This window comes from Prionailurus viverrinus, chromosome B2, assembly GCF_022837055.1.
Source record: "Prionailurus viverrinus isolate Anna chromosome B2, UM_Priviv_1.0, whole genome shotgun sequence".
Lineage (NCBI taxonomy): Eukaryota > Metazoa > Chordata > Mammalia > Carnivora > Felidae > Prionailurus > Prionailurus viverrinus.
In genome coordinates this window covers 45,255,487-45,279,367 of record NC_062565.1, presented here as the reverse complement: position 1 = coordinate 45,279,367, position 23,881 = coordinate 45,255,487, and the positions used below count along the sequence as shown (strand labels likewise).

Here is a 23,881-nt window from a genome sequence, read left to right as displayed (position 1 = left end):
GGGAAATGATAAGAGGAGGTAACAAAGAACTCAATTTTATCTGTAATGTTCTATTATAAAATTAACACTCTAAAGCAACAATGACAAAATGATAACATTCTATACCTAAGTTCATGGATCCTTGTTCTACATTCTTTGTAAAATATTTTTTAAATCAAGTAAAGATGAAATAACTGCAAAGAGAAATGAACAGTTTGTCACAAAACAAATTTAGTGTCTATAAAGTCTGTTTTCAATAGTCTGCAAAAATGATTTAACCTTCCAGCCCAACTGGAATATCAATGCCCTTCAATATAGCTATCTGAAACTATAACAGGGATGTGAATTTTGAAGCCTCAGTAGTTCTACCATCCACTTCATAGTCTCAGATTTACAAATAACATACATATCTTAAAGTAACAGTACATTAGGCATAAAAGGCTTATTTACAGGTGGACAGTGAATTATAAATTACAACTTTCCCTTGAATCTTCACATCTGAAGTCAACTATCTTATTATCTACTGCTATTGACTGTCTCTGGTTAATTTTTCAATAAAAATTTAACTTTCGGGGTGCCTGGGTGGCTCAGTTAGTTAAGCATCCGACTTCGGCTCAAGATCTCATGGTTCCAGCCCCACTTTGGGTAAGCCCAAGCTCCACTTCAGGTCAACTTGAGCCCCACTTTGGGCTCTGTGCTGACAGTGTGGAGCCTGCATGAGATTCTCTCTCTCAACCTCTCTCTCTGCCCCACACTCACTCATGCGCTCTCTCAAAAATAAACCTGAAAGAATTACAAAGGTAGTACACAGAGCTCCCATATCCCCTTCATTGTTTCTCCTAATGTTGCATCTTGCATAACCATATTACACTTGTCAAAACTAAACCAATGACTTTATGAAGATTTCATCAGCTTTTTCACTAATACCCATTTTTTGTTCCAGATTCCAACCCAAGATACCACGATATATTTGATCACATGTCGTGTTAGGCTCATCTAGTCAACATCAGTTTCTCAGCCTTTACTTGGTTTTCATGACCTTGAAATTTTCTTTAAGCGCTGGTCACATATTTTGTAGTTTGTCTTCAATTTGGGTTTGATGCTTTTCCTCATGCTTAGACTGGGATTATGGGTTTGGGGGAAGAATAAGTATCACAGAGGTAAAGAGGATAAATGATATCAACATATCACTGATGATATTAGCTTTTAACAGTTGGTTATGGTAGTATTTGCCAGTTTTCTCCACTGTAAAGTTACTATTTTTCTTTTCCACCTATTTTTCACTCCGGCCCATCCTACAGGATGTTTTTGAGGGGAGGGGATGGAGGGAAAGGAAGTATCTACAAATATTTGAAATAATTCTCTGAGATTTATTCCTTCTTTTCCATTCACTTATTTACTCAACCACTTATCTATATCAGCACGGGCTTACATATATTTATGCTCCTCTTTGGGTAATTATCAAGTATTAGGTTATTCTGTTGCTTAAATTAGTCCAGCTCTGGACACTGGAAGCTGAGCCTGGAAAGTCTTTAGATTGGCTCTAATGCTGCTTTCACATGGGCCATCATTTTGTGGGGGTTTTTTTGAGCACTTCTCTACCTTCTGGCACTACATACAAGATGGTCTGGGGTCATCATGTATTTTCCTTGCTCCAGCCCTAGAATCAGCTATTTGTCTAAGGAGCCCTGCTTCTTTTATTGGAGAATAAGATTTAGAAAGCGAAATCTGGTAACTGGGGATAGTTGCTGCTACTGTATGTCACTGTTTCTAGGCCCTCTCAGTGGAAACAGCTGAGAAATATATGGACGTGCATTAACCCAAGTGTTAACACACACATAGTTTCTGTATGTGTTGATACATACTTTAAACTGAACATGAGTTCATACTTATGTCTCCCATTCTAATTTGGTATCCTGTGGTTACTTTTTAATCCCAGATTATGCTTCCCTCCATTATTTAGCATACTCAAACTGCATCCTCCATTCTCAGGCAGTGCATTAAACTCAAGTTCTAGTGTTGTCATGAAACAAGAAAGTAAAATATATTTCAAAATGGAGTCCTATGATAGTCATCTCCACTACCGGGACAATATATCAGCACACAATTAACAGAACTATACAGGGGCGCCTGGGTGGCTCAGTCGGTTGAGCATCCAAGTCTCGATTTTGGCTCAGGTCATGATCCCAGGGTCATGGGATTAATCCATGCTAAGCGTGGAACCTGCTTGGGATTCTTTCTCTCCCTCTCTCTCTCTCTGCCCCCCTCCCTCCTTCCCTCCCTCTGCCCCTCTCTCCAGATCATGCTCTCTAAAATAAATAAAATGAAAAAAAATTTTTTAAAGCTATATTAGTACTTAACATTTCATGTATTTTTCTTTAGTGTTCTATTACTTCAACATACTTTCTCTAAAAAGCCACTTTCCTGGTGCAGCCACTCTGGAAAACAGTATGGAGGTTCCTCAAAAAACTAAAAATAGAACTACCCTATGACCCAGCAACTGCACTACTAGGCATTTAACCACGGGATACAGGTGTGCTGTTTCGAAGGGGCACATTCACCCCAATGTTTATAGCAGCACTATCAACAATAGCCAAAGTATGGAAAGAGCCCAAATGTCCATCAATGGATGAATGGATAAAGAAGATATGTGTACACACACACACACACACACACACACACACACTGGAGTATTACTCAGCAACCAAAAAGAATGAAATCTTGCCATTTGCAACTACGTGGATGGAACTAGAGGGTATTATGCTAAGCAACATTAATCAGTTGGAGAAAGACAAATATCATATGACTTCACTCATGTGAGGACTTTAAGACACAGAACAGATGAACACAAAGGAAGGGAAGCAAAAATAATATAAAAACAGGGAGCGGGACAAAACATAACAGACTCTTGAATATGGAGAACAAACAGAGGGTTATTCTGTTGAGGGAAGAGGGGTTGTGGGAGGGGGGATGGGCTAAATGGGTAAGGGGCACTAAGGAATCTACTCCTGAAATCATTGTTACACTATATGCTAACTTTGATGTAAATTAAAAAAAAATTTTTTAATTAAAAAAAAAAGCCACTTTCCTTTTTTTAAAGAGACACAGAGAAAGAGAGAGAGGTGAGAGAGCAATGTCATGGCTTACCATATACTGACTATAAATATGCCATTTTAAGGATAAGAAAACAGATAAATTATGTGGTTTGAACTACATCAAATGACCAGCAAGGGACAAATCTAGAACTTGACCATATTTAAATCCATTTATTCTATTCAATTACCAAGGTATCTGCATTACACTCCATTTTAGGTTATAAGAAATAAGTCAATTTATTAAACAAAAAAACAAAAACAAAAGCAATCTTCCCCTATTACAAGTTCAAACCCCTACTATAGCCTTTCTCAGTTGTTTCAAGAGATAAAATGTATTTAGGTAGCATATAGTTACTTCACCTTCTCTGAAATCAATTAGCATTACAGTATGAGTTCATATTTAGACGTAAAACCACAACTGAATACAAATCTATTCAGGGAACAAATATTATCTAAATATCCACAGTGTGCAGGTATTCGTAACAATTACTATATAAGGTGGACAAAAAAATGAGACACATTCTAGCCTTCCCAGAAGAACTCAGAATCAATCTAAAGAGGCCAGTAGTAAGTAAGCATAAGAAAACTAATAGAGGTACCAAGGCAATTATAAGTGAAGCATAAATATACAGATATTCTTTACTTTTTTTTTTCCTTCCCTAAACTAGTGAGAACTCTGTCTGCGAAAGACTTAAGAATCTTGATTGTTTCCGGGGGGAAGTGACTAAATATTCACTAACAAAGGAATGTTTGGTAGTTAGTTGGAAACACACTCCTACTTTGATCAATAACTGCTACAGGGCTGACACTTAAAATAGGAACCTAAGATATTTGCAAAGGGGCTGCAAAAGCAACAAGATACAATTAGACTTAAGTAAATGATCCTGGATTTCAGTTCAGATTCTCGATCTTAGCTAGCCAACATTGGGTAAGCCATTTAACCTCTCATCTGTAATGTCACCATATTTAAAAATGGGGTCATCACCCACCCTACTTACTTTATAAGGCTTGAAGGCTCAAATGAGAATGTACACAGCAAAACTACCTTGTAAATTACAAAGTGCTACCCTAACACAAAGTACTATTTATTTTTATAAAAAGACAGGTAAATAGATACATATATACATACATAAACATATGTGCACATACATACACATAGTGTTATTATCCACCAAGGCACCAAACAACTGTAGAGTAAAAATTCACTTTCAACATTTTAGTTTTTAAAATACATGTATTTCTTTTTTTTTTAATTTTTTTTTCAACGTTTTTTATTTATTTTTTTTTTGGGGGGGGGGGGGACAGAGAGAGACAGAGCATGAACGGGGGAAGGGCAGAGAGAGAGGGAGACACAGAATGGGAAGCAGGCTCCAGGCTCTGAGCCATCAGCCCAGAGCCTGACACGGGGCTCGAACCCACAGACCGCGAGATCGTGACCTGGCTGAAGTTGGACGCTTAACCGACTGCGCCACCCAGGCGCCCCTAAAATACATGTATTTCTTAAAGATCAAATCCTATGAGGCAACAGCTAAAAATTTAGGTGAGAGTACTTACCTTAACAAAATTATCAGGAAACATTCCTCTTCTTCCATTTAATTCTCCTTCTAGCCATCCTTCCTCCTGCAGTTTTTTCACATTCCTGATGATTTCACCAACTCGAATAGTTAATTCATCATCATGTACAGCATCATAGTCATACTCCACGATATAGTCAACTAAAAAAAGAAAAATGAACGTCTAAAATTTAATTCATGAAATATAATTAACCATATTAATAAACTTAAAATTAAGGAACCTGTTTAACGACAACATTACAAAGATAGCATCAAGGCTTCCTTCAATGATTTTAAATATTTGGCTACATCTGCAAATTTCTCAAATGCCTTAGTATAAAGTACAGTACAAATTATAAGTAGAAGCCTGAATACAATGTATAATTCATATCATCAGGTGTTCTTATGGTCAGATGTATACATTGTTTGCAAGAGACAATCTCTAGAGTGGTCCCTATGACACCTGCCCAATCTCTTGATATTCGTGTCCTTGTGCAATTCCCTCTCCTTGACTGTGGACATGACTTATGACTGACTTCTAACCAACAGAATATGACAAAGATGATGGATTGTATATAATGATGTAAGATTACAATGTCTATCTTGCTAGGAATCTCTCACCCTTGCTGGCTTTGAAGATGCAAGCTGTTTTGCTATGAGCTGACCTATGGAGAAACTGATGAAGGTCTCTGGCTAACCACCAGCAAAAAACTGAGGCTATCAGTCCCAGAGTCTAGAGAGAACTAAATGATGCCAACAACCAGGTGAGCTTGGAAGCAGATCCTCCCCCAGTAGAGAACCCAGACCTGGCCAACACCTTGATGGCAGCCTTGCAGAGTACCTAATTAGTCACTCCCAGACTTACTGAAACACAAAAATTGTGAGATCATATATGTGTATTGTTTTAAGCTGCTAAGTTTATGGCAATATTGTTACTAAACAATAGAAAATGAATACACCCTTAAGTAAAGATTAATAAGGATCTATTTTACCACCTTTAAGTATAGAATTTTAGATTACAGGACATCATATATGCATACTATTAATATTTTACAGGGTTCAATACAAGAAAAGCTATAACAGATTTCATATTCAAGATGATAGACTAGCTATACCTCCATTCATCTTTTTCTCCTACTATGAGTATGATTTTTTAAAAGCACACACACACACACACACACACACACACACACACACACAGAGCTACAACCAAAAAAAAGGGGGGGGGAAGGATTATGGGCAGACACTGATTCCCTCCTCCTTTTTCCCTTCTTATTGAACCCTGATTTTGATCAGGTATTTTGAGACCCTGTACACTTTCACAAATGAGGTTTCTCTCAGTCCCAGAGGTTAAGTCTTTACTAGTTTAGACTAGTACTTTTCAAATACGAATGTACAATCAAGTCATCTTGTTGACTTGCAGAGATTATCTGGTTGACTCCTACTTAAATGCAGATTCTGAAAAGGCCCCAGATATCAAATGCTGCTGGTCAAAGAGGCAAAGGTCTAAAGATAAGTTTATTTAGAGTAATTTCTTTCTCTCTCTTTCTCTCTTTCTCTCTCTCTCTCTCTCTCTCTCTCTCTCACACACACACACACACACACACACACACACACACACAGACTGTTTTTCAAATACACATGTGACGGATGGACTCTAACCAGTAAGATATGAGCAGGGGTTCTGGGAAAGTTTTATCCAACCTTAAAAACAAAACACAAGGAAAAATAAGTCCTTCTGAAGACTTTGGATGTTCGTCAATGAGAATGTAATGCCCAAAACTGCCATAACTATTTAAGACAAGAAAAAGACCAAGAGATTGTCTCAATCCTTTAAGAAAAAGTTTAGGATGAAAGAGAAAAAAAAAAAAAAGAAAATGACCTGGATCTTTGCTAGAACGATCAAACTGCCAAATTAACCAACCCCTATGCTACAATACCTTTAGTTTTCTTGTTATAGCAGAGTTTTTTTAACTGTTAAGAAAATTTTTTTTAATTTAATTTTTTTTTTTTTTTGACAGAGACAGAGCACGAGAAGGGGAGGGGCAGGGAGAGTGGGAGTTACAGAATCCAAAGCAGGCTCCCTAAGAACTGTCAGCACAGAGCCTGACGAGGGGCTCGAACCCACGAACCATGAGATCATGACCTGAGCCCAAGTGGGATGCTCAACTGACTGAACCACCCAAGTGCCCCAACTGTTAAGTAAATTTCAGATGGGATTTCTATTTACAGCTGAAAACATCCCAACCTGAGAAGAAAGCCAGAAAGAAATTTTTCAAACTTATGAAAATGGATCCGTAACTAACAAAGCCACGAACAGAAAGTCCAGAGAACTTCAGGAAACTATAACTGAGATACCACACTGCCCTGCAGAATCCCATAAAGGCTAAAAATTCAGAAAAGGAAAGCTCATGAGAAACACAGAAATGAAAATAGGGAATTATCTTTACACGGAAGAGCTAACACCCACTGTCAACAACAAAAGCTCTAAGACAATAATGCTAAGTAGGCATCCATTTTTCTCTGAAGGCCGAAAACTAAAGGATTAATCTCCATCCTCCAACTCCCCGGCTGCTCCCCCACCCCCCACCCCCACACACACACATACAGTTTGGGGAAACTAGTAAAGCTCCTATAGATGAGTGCTCATTCTTAGAGAAAGGACTACTGATTCCCAGAATTTAGGTCTCTACAGCAAAGCTCAGCTCCCTGCCTGATAATTCTAAAGTTGTAAGTCCTACCTACATAAATAGTCCCCCCAGCTTGTTATTTATTATTTATTCATAAATATGAACAAATAATAGTTAATTGTGAAAAACCATAATAAAATGAAAAATTACTCCTGGATGAAACATATACCCACCTCCCCCCTTTCAACTCTCCAAAACAATTTAGTCCTTAAGTCATTAGGTATAGAAGAGTACAGTGGGAGAAAGGGGGAAAAGCCCAGGTGGGGGGTGTCTGGTATGAGAATCAAAGACCAAAAAATGTAAAAAAGTAAAAGGTATCCAAAACTGGGGTAGGGGTAGAGGCAGGGCCAGAATATGGTAAGGAGAGCATCCACATAAGGGGATTTTCCTAGTATAGCATATCAGCACTCTAAAGCAAGATGAGGAGGGCATCCATACAAAGGCAACTTGACAAGGTGTATCAGAGCCCAAGCACAGTGGAGAGGGCATCCAAGCTGAGGAGTAGTTTGGTGAGGGATATCAAAGGCCAAATGGTATTGGAGATGGGGGGTGGGAGGGCAGATTTCCATGCAGAGGTATAGAAGGGTAAAGCAACCTAGAATGAAGACTAATAGCCCAAGCAGAAGAGGGTGTCCATGCAAGGGTGAGGGTCAAGAGTGACAGCAGGGACGAAGACTGGCTAAATCCAGGGGACTGATTAAATAAGTAAATATATTAAGGATAATGGAAGTCAAGTTTCTCTATGTCAGAGAAGGGAATTGCAAACATAAGGGAGAAAAGGCTAGGTTCAATCCTGTAATGCTAAATGAGAAGTACCACCATGTACTTATGGTTTTCAATACACAAACACACACATGAAACACATACACATAAACACACCAGCTGTCCTCTTAAAAAACCAGCAAAGTCCAATAGCAATGCGCAACCTAATGCACAGATCCTGTAAACACCACTTTCTCTTAAAAAGAACTAGGAATCCTTGGGAAGACAGGCAATTCCGCCTCTGAAGCAGGAAAAGTACAAGATAAGCCAGAAGTACAGTACTGTGCCACAAAGCAAGGAAGTTAAAGAAAGATAAGGTGATGCCAAAGGACAGAAAGAAGTAATATCAAAAAGGCTCTTATTGGCCAAACCAGGACAATCTGAGCACCAGAATAAACAATGACAGTAACAGAACATATTCAGTTGAATAAAGAAACCAGAGTCCATACATATATAAATAAATGTTAATTATTTAAGTCTATGGTTGGATTGTGATTAAGTAGATCCTGGTTTGTAGAAAATACACACTAAAATATTCAGGATAAAGGCATCAGTCAGGGAGAAATTTTTTGTACTGTACTTATTTCTACAACTTATCATTTCAAAATAAAAAAATGTAAACGTGCAAATTTGTATCCTCAAGAGATGTAACAAAGTTCATAAAGTCAGCACCAAATGCTATGAAAAAAAAATGAAAAAATAAAAAAGGTTTGGAAATTTGTGTCTTTCAGCATGTCTCATTAATTTTTAAGTTTATTTTTTATTTTTGAGAGAGAGAGAGAGAGAGCAAGTGGGGGAGGGGCAGAGAACAAGGGAGATAGAATCCCAAGCAGGCTTCACACTGTCAGCACAGAGCCCAATGCATGTGGGGCTCAAACTCAGGAACCCTGAGATCATGACCTGAGCTGAAACCAAGAGTTGGATGCTCAATGGACTGAGCCACCCAGGTGCCCCATTAATTTTTTTTTCTTTTGGAGAAGTGAAGACAAAATCCAAGGAAGTTTTCCAGAAAAAAGACATAAGGAAAATATAAAAAATAAAAGACAGATGATCAATCCAGACAATTCAACATCCAAATAACAGTTCTAGAAAAAAAAGACAGAAAATAGAGAACTGACAATGAAATAATACAAGAAAATACTCCAAAGCTTAAAGGAAACAAATCTGCAAAAATAAAGAGATTTGTGAAAATCCAGCACAATAACAAAAAGTAAGTACTCACATCTAGATGAAATTTCGTAAAAAAGATAAAAAATATCCTAGAAGGGTGTCTGAAAGGAAATAGAGTTAGTCTACAAAAGAATGAGAATCATCAGAAGACTTCTCATTAAGGACACCAGATTCTACAGGAAAAATAAAAAGGCAAGGCCACTTAAGTATTAAAGGAAAATGAATTCCACGGTCAGCCAAATCAGCAGACAAGGGTGTTACAGTTTCACACAGGCAAGGAAAAGGAAATTAACTCTTACATATAACCTTACATGATGTTATCCAGTAAAATTAAAAAAAAAAAAAAAAGGAAACAAAAGAGAAGAAGACATGAAATCCAAGAAATAGTGGAGCCAATCCCAGAGAGTGAGAAAAGTGCTAAGATAGCAACCGTGCAACAAATATAAGAAACAGTCTACACTAAGCAGGAGACAAAAAGTTCTAGGAGGAATTTCAGAGCAAGAAGGAATGAAGAACAGACTGTGTATTAATTAACTGTACATTTTTAAAACCTAATAATGCACGTGATAATCACTAAGATAATAAGTGTAAAATGCCAAACAAAAAATAGTGGACTTGCAGTTTCGGCTCCAACATGTGAAAAACTTGGATGGTATCACTCCCACCCTTACAACAAGAAAAAAGCTAAGCAAACTGAAAGTCAGTGGCTTTTCTTGGGCCCACCATAGAACTGAGGACACAAGGCAAACTGCCAGCTCAGGATATGGAGAGGCAAGAACTACTGGATCACCTCAAACACAAACAACTGGAACCATAAACTGATAGGAACATTATATGAGTTTCCCAGGGCTGTCATAACAATCACAAACTAGGTGACTTAAAACAATAGAAGTTTATTCTTTCACATTTATAGCTCTGGAGGCCAGAGTACAAAATCAAGTTATCAACAGGGTTGGGTCTTTCTGAAGACTCAGAGAAAGAATTGCTTCACACTTGTGTCTTGGCTTCTGGAGGCTGCCAGAAATCTCTGGCATTCCTTAGCTTGCATAATTCCAACCTCTGCCTCCATCTGCACATGACCTTGCCCTTCTGTGTGTCTCAAATCTCCCTCCTCTAACTCTTAATAAGAACACCACTCACTGGATTTATGGTCAATCCTAAATCCAAGACCATACAACCTTAAGATCCTTAGTTATGTCTGCAAAGACTTCATTGCCAAATAATGCCACATTATTGTACCAGGGCTTAGAACCTGGACATATCATTTTGGAGGCAAAAAGTTAATCCACTACAAACACTTAAATGGTATTTTTTCCCCTGCTTTATTTTTTATTTATTTTTAAAATTTAAATCCAAGTTAGTTAACATATAGTATAATAATATCAGGAATAAATTTTAGTGATTCATTACATACATACAACACCCAGTGCTCACCCTAACAAGTATCCTCCTTAACGCTCCCCCCAACACCCCACCAGCAACCATCAGTTTGTTCTGTATTTTAGAGTCTCTGTATTCTCTGTATTCTCCCTCTCTGTTGTTACAATATTTTGCTTTCCTTCTCTTTTGTTCATGTTTTGTATGTTAAATTCCACATGAGTAAAGTCATCTACTTGTCTTTCTATGATTTATTTCACTTAGCATAATACATCCCAGTTCCATCCACATTGTTGTAAATGGCAAAATTTCATTTTTTTGATTGCCAAGTAATATTCCATTGTATGTATGTGTGTGTGTGTGTGTGTGTGTGTGTGTGTGTGTGTGTGCGTGCATCTTCTTTATCCATTCATCAGTCAACGGACTTAAATGGTATTTTTGAGAAAACTTCTGGGAACCACAGTCTTAGGGAAGTCACCCATTTTTGTGGGGTTTACTTCTAGGAACATCACCAGATTCTCAGAGTGAAGAGCCCATAAAGATCTCCTTGTGCTTCCAGCAGGGAAGAAGGTCAAAGAAGTCAGTGTGAAACAGAAAACAGAGCATTCACCCTAACAAAGACTTAATCTCCACAGAAAAGACTTTATCCACCTGTGGAAAGGTCATTTCTCTGATTCTGGTCCCCTCTTAACCTTTCTGTCTCACAGGAGGGATGGGGGACAGTGTGGGGGGGAGGGACCTAAGAAAGACCTATCAAGATCACAGTCCCAGGCCACAAACCCACAAAAAGTATGACATTTAATTATAAGATTATAGGATGCTTTCTCTCCTCTACACCTTACCACCACACCAGGGGGGCTCCAATACAGTAAGTTAATTACTGCTGAAAGAGTTACTGCCTGGTGCAGATTCCATCTGAGGAGTTGTTAGGAAAGCACAAAGACAGCCAGGGAGACAAAAATGGACACTAAAGAAATAAGCCTCTGGTACCTATACCTACAGCAAATATTAAACACAATACAACTCTAGGACAGATTAATTTAAAATCTCACACTAATGATCTGTTTATCTCAGTTCCTATTTCCTAACATATAATGTATGTCAAACTTTTCAACAAAAAATTATACATCATGCTTTTAAAAGGCAAGAAAAAACAAAGACAAAGCAAGCATCAGAGCCAGACTCAAATATAACACTTATTTTGGAATCAAATAGGGAATTTAAAATAACTATGATTAATAATGTTAAGGATGATAATGGGGGAAAAGGGGGGGGGGGACAAGAAGCAAGAACAGATGGGAAAAGTAAGCAGACGGAAATTCTAAAATCAAAAGGAAATGAAAAAACTAAAAATCACTAACAGAAATAAAGGATGCCAGGTAGCATGTCACTGCTCCAGGAAATGAGGGGTCAGTGCTAAAAGGGAAAAGTGGGCACCATGGCAACTGTGGTGTCTTGGAGGGGATCCACAATGGCAACCCATAAGCAGGAAGTTCCAAGCAAAGGTAGGATACACTGGCAGCAGCCACTGAGATGCTGGCCAGTGGGCTGGCAACCTAAACTGAAGGGACAAGTGGCATGCTCAGCCTCCACACCCCTGAGCCCTGGCCTCAGTTTCCTGAACTTCAGGCTCCCTTCCACTGGACCTCCATGCCCAGGATCAGCAACTTTTTCAAACCTCTCCTCCCCTATCCTTGCCTCCTTCAGCCCCTGGAGCTCCGTGAGAAGCAGGGACCGGAAACTTCCAGCACTGAGATATGGCCCTGAGGGGTTGACAGGCAGCAAAAAGGTCCCCAATGCCCAGGAGAGAATTACATTGAGGGAAGGGGACCGGGCAAAGGGACACAAGCTCTCTGTACCTCTCCCCACCTCTTCCCTCTGCCACTGCCCGTTCTGTGCAAGTAGCCCTCCTAAGCACCAGGGCCGTGGAAATGTCCTGGTAATCACCACTAATGGAAGCTGCCGGCACTGCCATCTAGGCCTCAGAGAAAGTAGTCAGCTTTATCCTGAAATGGTATGCGCAGCACAGAGGCAGAAGTGCTCCCAGGGCTCCTGACAGCTCCACAGCAAGGGCAACAGGCGAGGGGCACTCCTTGCCCCAACTCAAAGACGCCACCTCCAATGAACGAGAGCTTTCTGTCAGAGCTGCATCGGTGTTGTATCTGTTTGATTTCATGGGCTCTGTTTCAGCCTTGAAGATCAACAAAATTAAAAGAGCAACACTGAATGAACTGATGGAGTATGTTTCAACTAACTGTGAAGTAATTTGTTGAATCAGTGTATTGTGATAAAAGTAAAAATGATCACTGCTAACATCTTCTATACTCTTCCTCCAAGTGATAATCTAGATTTTGATCCAGAAAAGGATGAACTCGAGGCCTCTTGGCTTCACATACAATTGGTGTCTGCCTTAAGATTTTTGGAGTTCTGATTTTCTAGCCTAGCATTACAAAGTGATGTATTGGCCAGAAATTTGTAAAACAGTTCCTGGGCTTTTCAACAGTGAAGATACCTAACAGAATAGGACTTCCTGAAGACTGTTCTACACTGAATTTATCGGAAATTTCTTGGATTATGAGCATTCATAAGAAAACAAATTAACAACATTTTCCTCAGGTTTATGTATGATACACATTTCAAAGGTGTTGCTGAACCCCTTAAAATATTAGTAGTATTATCAATGGCTTTAGGCGATTACCACTGAAAACAGAACATATTGATGGCTCTTATTCTTAACCACACTGCAAAAGGATTAGCTTTGTCTCATGCTCAGCTAGCCTACTGTGTTGTATACTTTCTGAAGAAAAGATACAACACTAACATAACCAATGATTATAGGATTGCTGAAATTCTGGCCAAAAACATGCAGTCAGAAAGAGGTGATGTTTTCAGAAGAAACTGAAGAAATCTTAGATGTCACTGAACCAACACAGTTCAAAAGAAGTGAAGAGCCCTTTGCAAGCAGATATCCAAGTATGTACCCAGTTCTCAGTTTTAGGTTGGAGAAAGGGTACCATCCTGCTGTAATAATGAATACATTCTTAGTTTGAGGAAAATATTAACAAAATGCTGACAATTGCATTTCGCAGTTTGTAAAAAATCTCCATTGAACACTGGAATTCGACAACTGTAGCATTCGTATACAACATGCTGAAATCCCTAATGGACATAAAAATGTTTTTCTTTTTTTTTTCTTTTTTTTTAAGAATAGGTTTTCTTTTTTTAATTTTTTTTTTTTAACGTTTATTTATTTTTGAGACAGAGAGAGACAGAGCATGAACGGGGGAGGGGCAGAGAGAGGGAGACACAGAATCTGAAACAGGCTCCAGGCTCTGAGCTGTCAGCACAGAGCCCGACGCGGGTCTCGAACTCACGGACCGCGAGATCATGACCTGAGCCAAAGTCGGCCGCTTAACTGACTGAGCCACCCAGGCGCCCCTAAAAATGCTTTTCAACAACCTTACTAGCTCCGAAGATGAAAGACAAAAAGAGAAAAAAAAAGAAACTGGAACACAAAGAATTGTGGGCAAAAATTACAGGAGCTAAAGCTAAAGAAAAGCTTGAGAAAAGCAGAACAGTGTTTACAACATGCAAAGTATTCTCAGTAACACAAGTGACAAATTAAAAACAGAAAAGAGAAGAAAAGAAAATCAAAAAGCCTACCATCACCATTGGACAGGCACAGTTTTAGACACCATTTTGAAATATGTAAAAATTTTGAAACAAAATAAACCTCATCAGTATAATTAAAAGGCCAGGGTTTTTTTCCCCAGCAAATGTAAATGAAAAAAATTTGTGGACTAAACATAGCTCTGTGCTACGCCATGGTCACAGTATATTGTAATCATTGTCTAATCACTGATTTATTGTGTCACTTCTCAAGTTATGAGATAATTAGGAGTGGTAAGAATTGTGACGAATTTTATTGTGTTGCACATAGATACAGTGGTGTGCTCTGTATATTTCTCCTTTTTATAGTACGCTCTACATAATGTTATAGACCCTAGTTAGTTACAGCCTACGAAAAAGAGTATTTCCTAAAATAAAACTCAAATATAATTCTTACCCATCTCTTCATTTCTTCTAGAAATATGATGAGGATAATTACCCACCCTACACCTTCCTTCACTACAGATAATACTTTTGGTCTAAAATCTAAGCAAAAACATAAATCTCCAAGTGTTTTGAAGCACAAAACATAAATAAAAGCTGGGAAAGTAAACAAAACAAAACAAAAATGATAGAGGATGCCATTGGTGGGGCTCATCACCAGACTAGACACCACCAAGGACGGAACCAGCAAACTTGAAAATATGTCATTTGAAACTTCCCAAACCAAAATGTAAAGAGAAAAAAATAATATAAAAAAATAAAACAATGGAGCGCCTGGGTGGCTCAGTCAGTTAAGCATCTGACTTCGGCTCAGGTCATGATTTTGCAGTTCCTGAGTTCGAGTTCCACCTTGGGCTCTGTGCTGACAGCTCAGAGTCCGGAGCCTGCATTGGATTCTGTGTCTCCCTCTCTCTCTGCCCCTCTCCAACTAGTACATGCATGCTCGCACGCGCTCTCTCTCTCAAGAATAAACATTAAAAAATTTTTAATAAAAAAAAAAAACAAAATAGAACAGAAATCCAAGAAGGGTGCAACAATTTCGAAAGATAAAATATATGCATAACTGGAGTGCTAGAAAAGAAAGATAATGGAGAGTTTTCCAAAATTATTATCATACACCAAACCACATACATGGTAAGTTCAGAGAATACAAAGCAGGATAAATGTGGGAAAACCTACACCTAAGCATACCATATGCAAACGCAGAAAACCAAACACAAATTCTTGAAAGAAGCCATAAGAAACAAAAAAAAAAAAACTTACGTATAGAAGAACAAGGATAAGAACTACAGCAGACTTAAAAGAGAGTGGAGTAGGGGCACCTGGGTTGCTCAGTCAAGTTAAGTGTCCGACTTCAACTTATGTCATGATCTCATGGTTTGTGGGTTCGAGCCCTGTATCAGGTTCCATGCTAACAGTGTGGAACATGCTTAGGATTCTCTCTTTCAACCTCTCTCTCTGATTTCCTCCACTCTTGCTTTCTCTCTCACTCAAAAATAAATATATAAACTTAGGAAAAAAAGAGTAGAGAACACTAAAGTATGAAAAGAAAAAAACCTTCCAACTTAGAATTCTTAGAAGGAAGTTTACAGAGATAAAGGTCAACCTTAAGAAACAAGAAAAATCTGAATTAAATACTTTAATTTTATATCTAAAGGAAGTAGAAAAAGTACAAAGCTCAAAGTTAAAAGGAAAAAAAGATAACAAATCAGAGCAGAAATAAATGATATTTTTTAAAAAATAAAAAAGATCAATGAATCCAAGAGCTGCTTTTTGAAAGATAAGCAAAAATGATAAACCTTTAGCCAAACTCATCAAGAAAAAAAGAGAACTCAAGTAAATAAAACCAGAAATGAAACAAGTAACAACCAAGACCACAGATTTATAAAAGACTACTACAGAAATTTATATGCCAACAAATTGGCCGACTTAGAAGATATGCATAAATACCTAGACACATACATTCTTCCAATATTGAATCAGGAAAAAATAGAAAATCTGAACAGACTGATGACAACTAAGAAAATTAAACTGGTAATCAAAAAAACTTCCAATAAACAAAAGTCCAAGACCAGATGCCTTCACAGTTGAATTCTACCAAACATTTAAAGAAGAGTTAATACCTATTCTTCTCAAACTATTTAAAAAAATGAAGGAAAGCTTACAGCACTACCCTAATACTAGAACCAATAACACTATGAAAAAAGAAAACTATGGGTTAATTATATCTGATGAAAACAGAGGCAGATATACTCAACAAAATATTAGCAAATTTCACTCAACAATACATTAGAAGAATCATTCACCATGATCAAATGGGATTTATTCCAGAGATCCAAGGATGGTCCAGTATCCAAATATCAATCAACATGACACATCACATCAACAAAATAAAAGATAAAATCCCGTATGACCATCTCAATAGATGCAGAAAAAGCATCTGACAAAATTCAACATCCATTCATGATAAAAACTCTCAACAAAATGGGTGTGGAGGGAACACACTTCAACATAAAAAAGCCATATATAATGAACCCATAGCTAATGTCATACTCAATGGTGAAAAACTGAGAGCTTTTCCTTTAAGATTAGGAACAAGACAAAGGTACCTACTCTTGCCACTTTTATTCAAAACAGTACTGGAAATCCTAGCTATAGCAATCAGGCAAGAAAAAGGAATAAAAGAAAGGTACCAAATGGGTACGAAGAAGTAAAACTGTCACTATTTCCAGATGACATAACCCTATATATAGAAAACTCTAAAGATTCCACCAAAAAGACTTGAGAAAAACTGAATTCAGTAAAGTTGCAGGACACAAAATAAATATCCAGGAGTTGGCTGCATTTCTATATACTAAAAACAAAACAGCAGAAAGAGAAATTAAGAAAACAATCCCATTTACAATTACACCAAAAAGAATAGAATACCTAGGAATAAATTTAACCAAGAAGGTGACTAACCTATAATGTGATAATTATAAGACACTGAAGAAAGAAACTACAGATGACACAAATGGAAAGTTATAATGATGAATTAATCTACAAAATGATGAAATATGATGAATTAATCTACAAAAATGCAGGCAAGAAAGTACAGTGGAGCAAAGAGTCTCTTCTATAAATGCTGTTGGTAAAAATGGACTGCTACACACAAAAGAATAGAACTCGACCACTTTCTTACAATGTATAGAAAAATAAAGTGGTTTAAGCACTTAAATATGAGAACTGAAACCAGAATATTCCTTAAAAGAAAAAAAAAAAAACCAGGCAGTAGTCTCTTTGACACTGGCCCTGATAACATATTTATGGGTAGGTCTCCTCAGGCAAGGGAAATAAAAAATAAACAAACTATTTGGACTACCAAAGTAAAAAGCTTCTGCACAGCAAAGGAAGTCATCAACAAAATGAAAATGCAACCTCCTGGATGAGAAGAGATATTTGCACATGATTTATCCAACAAGAGGGTTAATAGCCAAAATATATAAACAACTCTTACAACTCAACACCAAAAAAACAAAGAATCCAGTTTTGAAAATGGACAGAATACCTAAAGAGACATTTTTATAAAGTCATACAGATGGCCAACTGACTCATGAAAAAAATGCTCAAAATAACAAAATATCAAGGAAATATAAATCAAAACCACAGTGTTAAAAAAAAATGTGTTATAACCTTTCACCAGTCAGAGCAGCTAGAATCAAAAAGACAAGAAATACCAAATGTTGATGAGGATAGAGAAAAAAATCCTCATGCACTTCTGGTGGGATTGTAAATTGGTGATACTGTAAAAAAAAAAAAAAAAAAAACAGTATGGAGGTTCCTCAAAAAATTAAAAATAGAAAGAATATACGATCTAGTAATTTCACTATTGAATATTTACTCAAAGAAAGCAAAAGCACTAATTCAAAAAGACATACGCAGCCCGTGTTCATTACAGCATTATTTACAATAGCCAAGATATGGAAGCAACCTGTGTCCATTGATAGATGAATGGATAAAAGAAGATGTGGTGTGTGTGTGTGTATATATACGTATATGCGTATGTGTATAAACAAAGAGATAGATAACGGCGTGTTACTCAGCCATAAAAAAAAAGAATGAGATCTTTCCATTTACATTAACAGGGATAGACCTGGAATTATGCTAAAATGGAGATAAGTCAAAGAAACACAAATACCATATGATTTCACTTATTTGTGGAATCTTTAAAAAAAAAAAAGAAAAATCCAGAAAGACTGTAAATACAGAGAATTGCCAGCTGCCAGAGGGGAAAGAGATGGGAGATGGGCAAAACAGGCGAGGGGAATAAGAGGTACAAACTCCCAGTTATAAAATAAATATGTTACAGAGATGAAAAATATAGGAAATACGGTTAGTAATATTGTAATAACATTGTATGGTGACAGATGGCAACTACACTTACCACTGTGAGAACTGCATAATATATAGAATTGCCAAATCACTATGTTATGCACCTGAAACTAATATAACACTGCATATCAACCATTATTAAATATTTTTTCTTAATAGAGTGAAGGAAAAGGAATAAATGGAAGTAAAACAAAATTCTTTTTCTTACTCGTAACTAATCTAAAAGATAACTGTTTAAAATAGTAATTTACTAATTATTGCACATCGACAGGCTAATAATATAAGTGACAGCAACTTCATAAAGGACAAAGGAAGAGTTAGGAATACTCTATGGTACCTGCATTACATGTGAAGTTGTGCAGTGCTATTTTAAGGTGAACTCAGGGGGCGCCTGGGTGACTCAGTTGGTTAAGTAACTGATCCTTGATTCTGGCTCAGGTCATGATCTCATGGTTTGTGGGATCAAGCCCATGTCAGGCTCTGTGTTATCAGCACAAAGCCTGTTTGGGATTCTCTCTCTCTCTCTCTCTCTCTCTCCCCCCTCTCTCTCTGTCCCTGTCTCTCTCTCTCAAAATAAATAAACTTTAAAAAATAAATAAATAAAGGTGAACTCAGACTGGTTATAAATATATATAGCAAACTTTAAGGCAAATACCTAAAAAAATTCTAAGTATAATTCATAGGCTAGGAGAAAACATAAAATCTGAAATCATAAAATGTACAACCAAAGGAAATAGGATATAAAAACAGAGAAAATAGAAAAATAGGGAAAAATCAATGAAACCAAAATTGATCATTTTAAAAGGTCAATAAAATTAATAAATTTCTAGGAAGAATGATTAAGAAAAAAAAAGAGAAGACCCAAATTACCAATATCAAGAATAAAAAGAGACACCATCACTAAAGACTTTATACTCATTAAAAACAATAATAATAAGGAAAACTGTAAACAACATACACATGTAGAAAACCTGAAAGTTTTGGGGCACCTGGGTATCTCAGTCAGTTAAGTGTCAACTTCGACTCAGGTCATGATCTCACCATTTTTGAGTCTGAGCCCTGTGTTGGGCTCTGTGCTGACAGCTCAGAGTCTGGAGCCTGCTTCAGATTCTGTGTCTCTGTCTCTCTTTGCCCCTTTCCCATTCATGCTCTATCTCCATCTCTCAAAAACTGAATAAATGTTAAAATTTTTTTTTTTATTTTAAAAAACATTAAGCCTCAAAGTTTTGGTGCTTTGGTAGTTTCAGATAATCTGAATAACTACTTTTAAAATTTTTTTAAGTTTGTCGTTGGAAACACTCTAGAAAAAGAAATCTCCAGACCCAGATGGTTTTCCTGGCAAATTCTACCAAATATTTAATGATGAACTCTCCCAACTGTACACAATGAGGTAAGTAAAAAATATTTATCACAATGGCTAAGATAAGAAATTCTAAAAAGGATGTGAAGCCATTGGAAATCTACAATATTGCTGGTAGCAATACCAAAAAAAAAAAAAAAGTACAGACACCAGTAAAGAGTTTGGCAGTTTCTTATAAAGTTAAACATACACATTTCCATATGACTCACAATCCCACTCCTAGTTACATATACTCTGGAGAAGTAAAATACATGTTCACATAAAAACCTCTACACAAATGTTTATAGCAGCTCTATCCATAAGTGCTACGAACCAGGAAAAGAAAAACAAACACCCTTCAATAGACAAATGGATAGAAAATTGTGGTATAGTCATGTAATGAAATACTACTCAGCAACAAAAATGAACTATTGATACAGTTAACGAACAAATCTTAAGAGCATTACATTAAATTAGGCCAATTTCAAAAGGTTACATATTGTACAAACCAATTATATGAAATTTTCAAAAAGATAAATCTATGAAGAACAGCTGGTTGCCACAGGAGGGAGAAGAGATGGTCACTACAAAATTAATAGAACTGCACACATCCAAAAAAGTCCATTTTCCTGTATGTCAATTCTAATAAATAACAGGATAACTATGTACAAATATAATCTGTCTTTTGTAATGCTATAAAGAGCAAGAGTCTAGTAATTCTGACATCAGTGAGGATAATGGTAATGTAGTCCTAGAAAGATGTTCGTGATAAATGAAAGGTATATTAAGTGGCATGTATCACACAATCTTATTTTTTCCAAAAAGGGAAAAAAAAGGCGGGGGGGAGGGAAGGATTAAAAAAATTGAATATAGAAATCCATAAACAAAAATGTTAATAGTTATTTCTGAGTGGTGAGAAACTTGGATTTTTATTTTCTTTCACTTTCTAAATTGCTCAAATACCTGATTTTTTTAAAAACTAATTAATACTACAGCCAGAATAATAAGGCTACTGTATTAAAAAGAAACAGAACAAAATGACACATACTCACAATACTACCATCAAGATAAAAAAGTGTCAAATATACGATTTCCCTTTTGTATAAAACACACACACATTGGTTTATATACCACAAAAAAAAGTTTGCAAAGATATATATCGCAATGACAGGTAATAACTTTGGGTAAGTTTTCCCCCTCATTTGCATTATTTGCAATTTTCTTATTTTTCTATTAAAAATCCAAATTATGTAGCTTGAAGAGCAAAATTTTAATCATAAAAATACACACACCTTAGGCAATCCATGTCAAACAACAGGTGACTAGTTAAATCAAATACAGTAAAACCATACAAGGGAATAAGACTCAATGAGAGACGATATAGTTTCGGAAAATATGAACAATGAAATTTCAAATGAATAAGGCAAGAGACCAAGCTACATGTAAAGTATAAACCAAATCTGTGAAATATATTTATTTTTTAAGATCTGAAATACATCAAAAAAACCACTCTGGAGTTTACAGATCTTTTTTCTTCTTCTTTATTCTCTCTGTATTTTCTAAACCTCCTAAATCGAACAGTTTCTACAATCAGAAAATATGTTACTAATGTTGGTATCTCAATATAGTGGATTTACAGAATGCTGGTGTGGCAGAACCCCAATTATGCAACAGTGTTCCTTATTATAATGAGAACTTTTCTGGTTAGGGCTTCATCCCAAGGTGATACAGGAGGGTATCTGAGGTTATGACCCCTAGTACACATCAAAACATTTCACCTAGGAAGTAGTAGAGCCAGTTAGAACCAACTGGGACATGTTTCAATCCTGAAGGGATCATTAAAACACAGTAAATTCCATCCACCCTACTCCAATAGAATTTCAGAATTTAGTTACCAAGACTAAACTTGATACAAAAAGGTTAACATCAATCTTCCAACATCACTTCACTATCTTAAAAACCACAAATTCTATAGTACAAGTCATATGAAACAAGATATGTTCCTGACTTCCAAATGCTCTGTTTTTCTAGTTCTTGGCTATTTATTTACTCAGTTAATAGTTCTACCTGCTCTTAGCCATCTACTTAATTATAATGCCTATATTTGGATATGAAAATTGTTAACCTTCCTTAGTAATATTCTTGTATATAATACACACATATAAACATACACAATGTTTTTCAAAATACTATAAAGTCATGAGTATATGGCAAAAAAAATATGTTCCAGTGAATGTCAGCAATACAATGAACGCCTCTTTAAATTATGTTGTATAGTCTAAATTATTTGTGCCATCTTGCAGAATTAGAGTTGACTTTCAAATATTTTATCCACTTTAACAAAGTCTCTACTCAAAAGTCAAACTTTCAACAGTTCACATCTTTTCCAATAAATTCACTTATTGCTTAAAAATTAGTTTGTTGTGAAAGCTCTTTTTATACATGTTAAAGTAGCATTCTATTTTTAATTTTTTCAAATAATCAAACTACAACCAAAAACACTAACTTCTCATTTATCAGAGCTAAATAAACCATATCCTCCTAATGTCAGTAAAATTCAAAATAAATTCATCTTAGATCTTTGGGGATATTTTTGCCAATATATAAAGAGCCATCCTAACCCCAAAGACTTAAGTTATGATTATTTAACTAACCAATGAAAAGCAGTAGCACTTGTATGGTTGATTAGCTCACCCAGCTATCCACTTCTAAAACATCTCAAAAGATTAAATACCTCAACGAAGCCTATCAGGATGAGCAATGAAAAATAAATTGGAGCCACAAGAGATTACAGAATACACAAAGAGATTTGTCAATTCAACACTCTAGAAAGAGATGCTGCAGAGTTGGGGCCAGACACAGAGGCCCAGAGGCATGTGAGAACCTACGACACTAGGCTCGTTCTTCGTTAGGCTATAAAGTTCCAAGCCTAAAAAAATAAATAAATAAATAGAGTGCCAAGCCTAAAAATCTCACTTACATGGATAAATTTTTATTAAACACACACACACACACACACACACACACACAAATTACTCAGGGGATTAAAAAAAAAAATCAACAGCTTCATAATCCAGGAATAAAATCTGAAAGTAGCCTAAAAAATGTCCTCAAAAACAGTTCTCCGAAACAGATGATTTACAAAACTTCACTATCTTAAAATAATTTATTCACTAAAATAATGTATTCATTATTTATTCATAACTTATTATTTAAACACAATTTAAATGATATTAAGACCAAAATTTGCACCCACAAATGTACCATCTCAAACATATAAGTTTCTGTATAAAATGCCAATACAGGGAATTCAAATACATAATTAGCCACCACAATAAGCAGGGGATAGAGGTTTAATCTTGGAAAATCTGGGGCACCTGGCTGGTTCAGTCAGTAGAGCGTACAACTCTTGAACTCAGGGTCATAAGTTCAAGCCCCACAATGGGCATAACACTTACTCTAAAAACAATAATAGGGGCTCCTGGGTGGCTCCGTCGGTTAAGCATCTGATTTCAGCTCAGGTCACAATCTCACGGCTCATGAGTTCAAGCCCCGCGTCAGGCTCCGTGCTGACAATTCAGATTCTATGTCTCCCTCTCTCTCTGCCCCTCCCCTGCTCATGCACGTGCACACTCTCTCTCTCAAAAATAAATAAACATTTAAAAAGTTTTTTAATAATAATTAATAAATAAATGTCTTGGAAAATCTCACTTATCATATAAATAGATAAAATACCATATGATCCACAGGTTCTAAACAGCATTCAACAAACTTCAGTCTTACTGTAATTTGTGTGAACTCAATCCCTCTTGTTGCAGTAAAAAGCTTCTAACATGAGGTCTTTTTTTTTTTAATTTTTTTTTTTTAACGTTTTTATTTATTTTTGGGACAGAGAGAGACAGAGCATGAACGGGGGAGGGGCAGAGAGAGAGG

The 23,881-nt window shown here is 36.5% G+C and overlaps 1 protein-coding gene and 1 pseudogene across 1 annotated transcript in view; one reads left to right on the top strand and one right to left on the bottom strand.

The window, feature by feature from the left end:
* CD2AP (CD2 associated protein) overlaps positions 1-23,881 on the bottom strand; it is a 141,700-nt gene that overhangs the window by 100,668 nt on the left and 17,151 nt on the right. Inside the window, exon 2 of the mRNA XM_047858581.1 lies at positions 4,629-4,789. Coding sequence (XP_047714537.1) covers positions 4,629-4,789 — 161 coding nt within the window. The remainder of the gene's footprint in view (positions 1-4,628; positions 4,790-23,881) is intronic.
* Positions 12,926-13,722, top strand: LOC125165543 (serine/threonine-protein phosphatase 2A 56 kDa regulatory subunit alpha isoform-like; annotated as a pseudogene).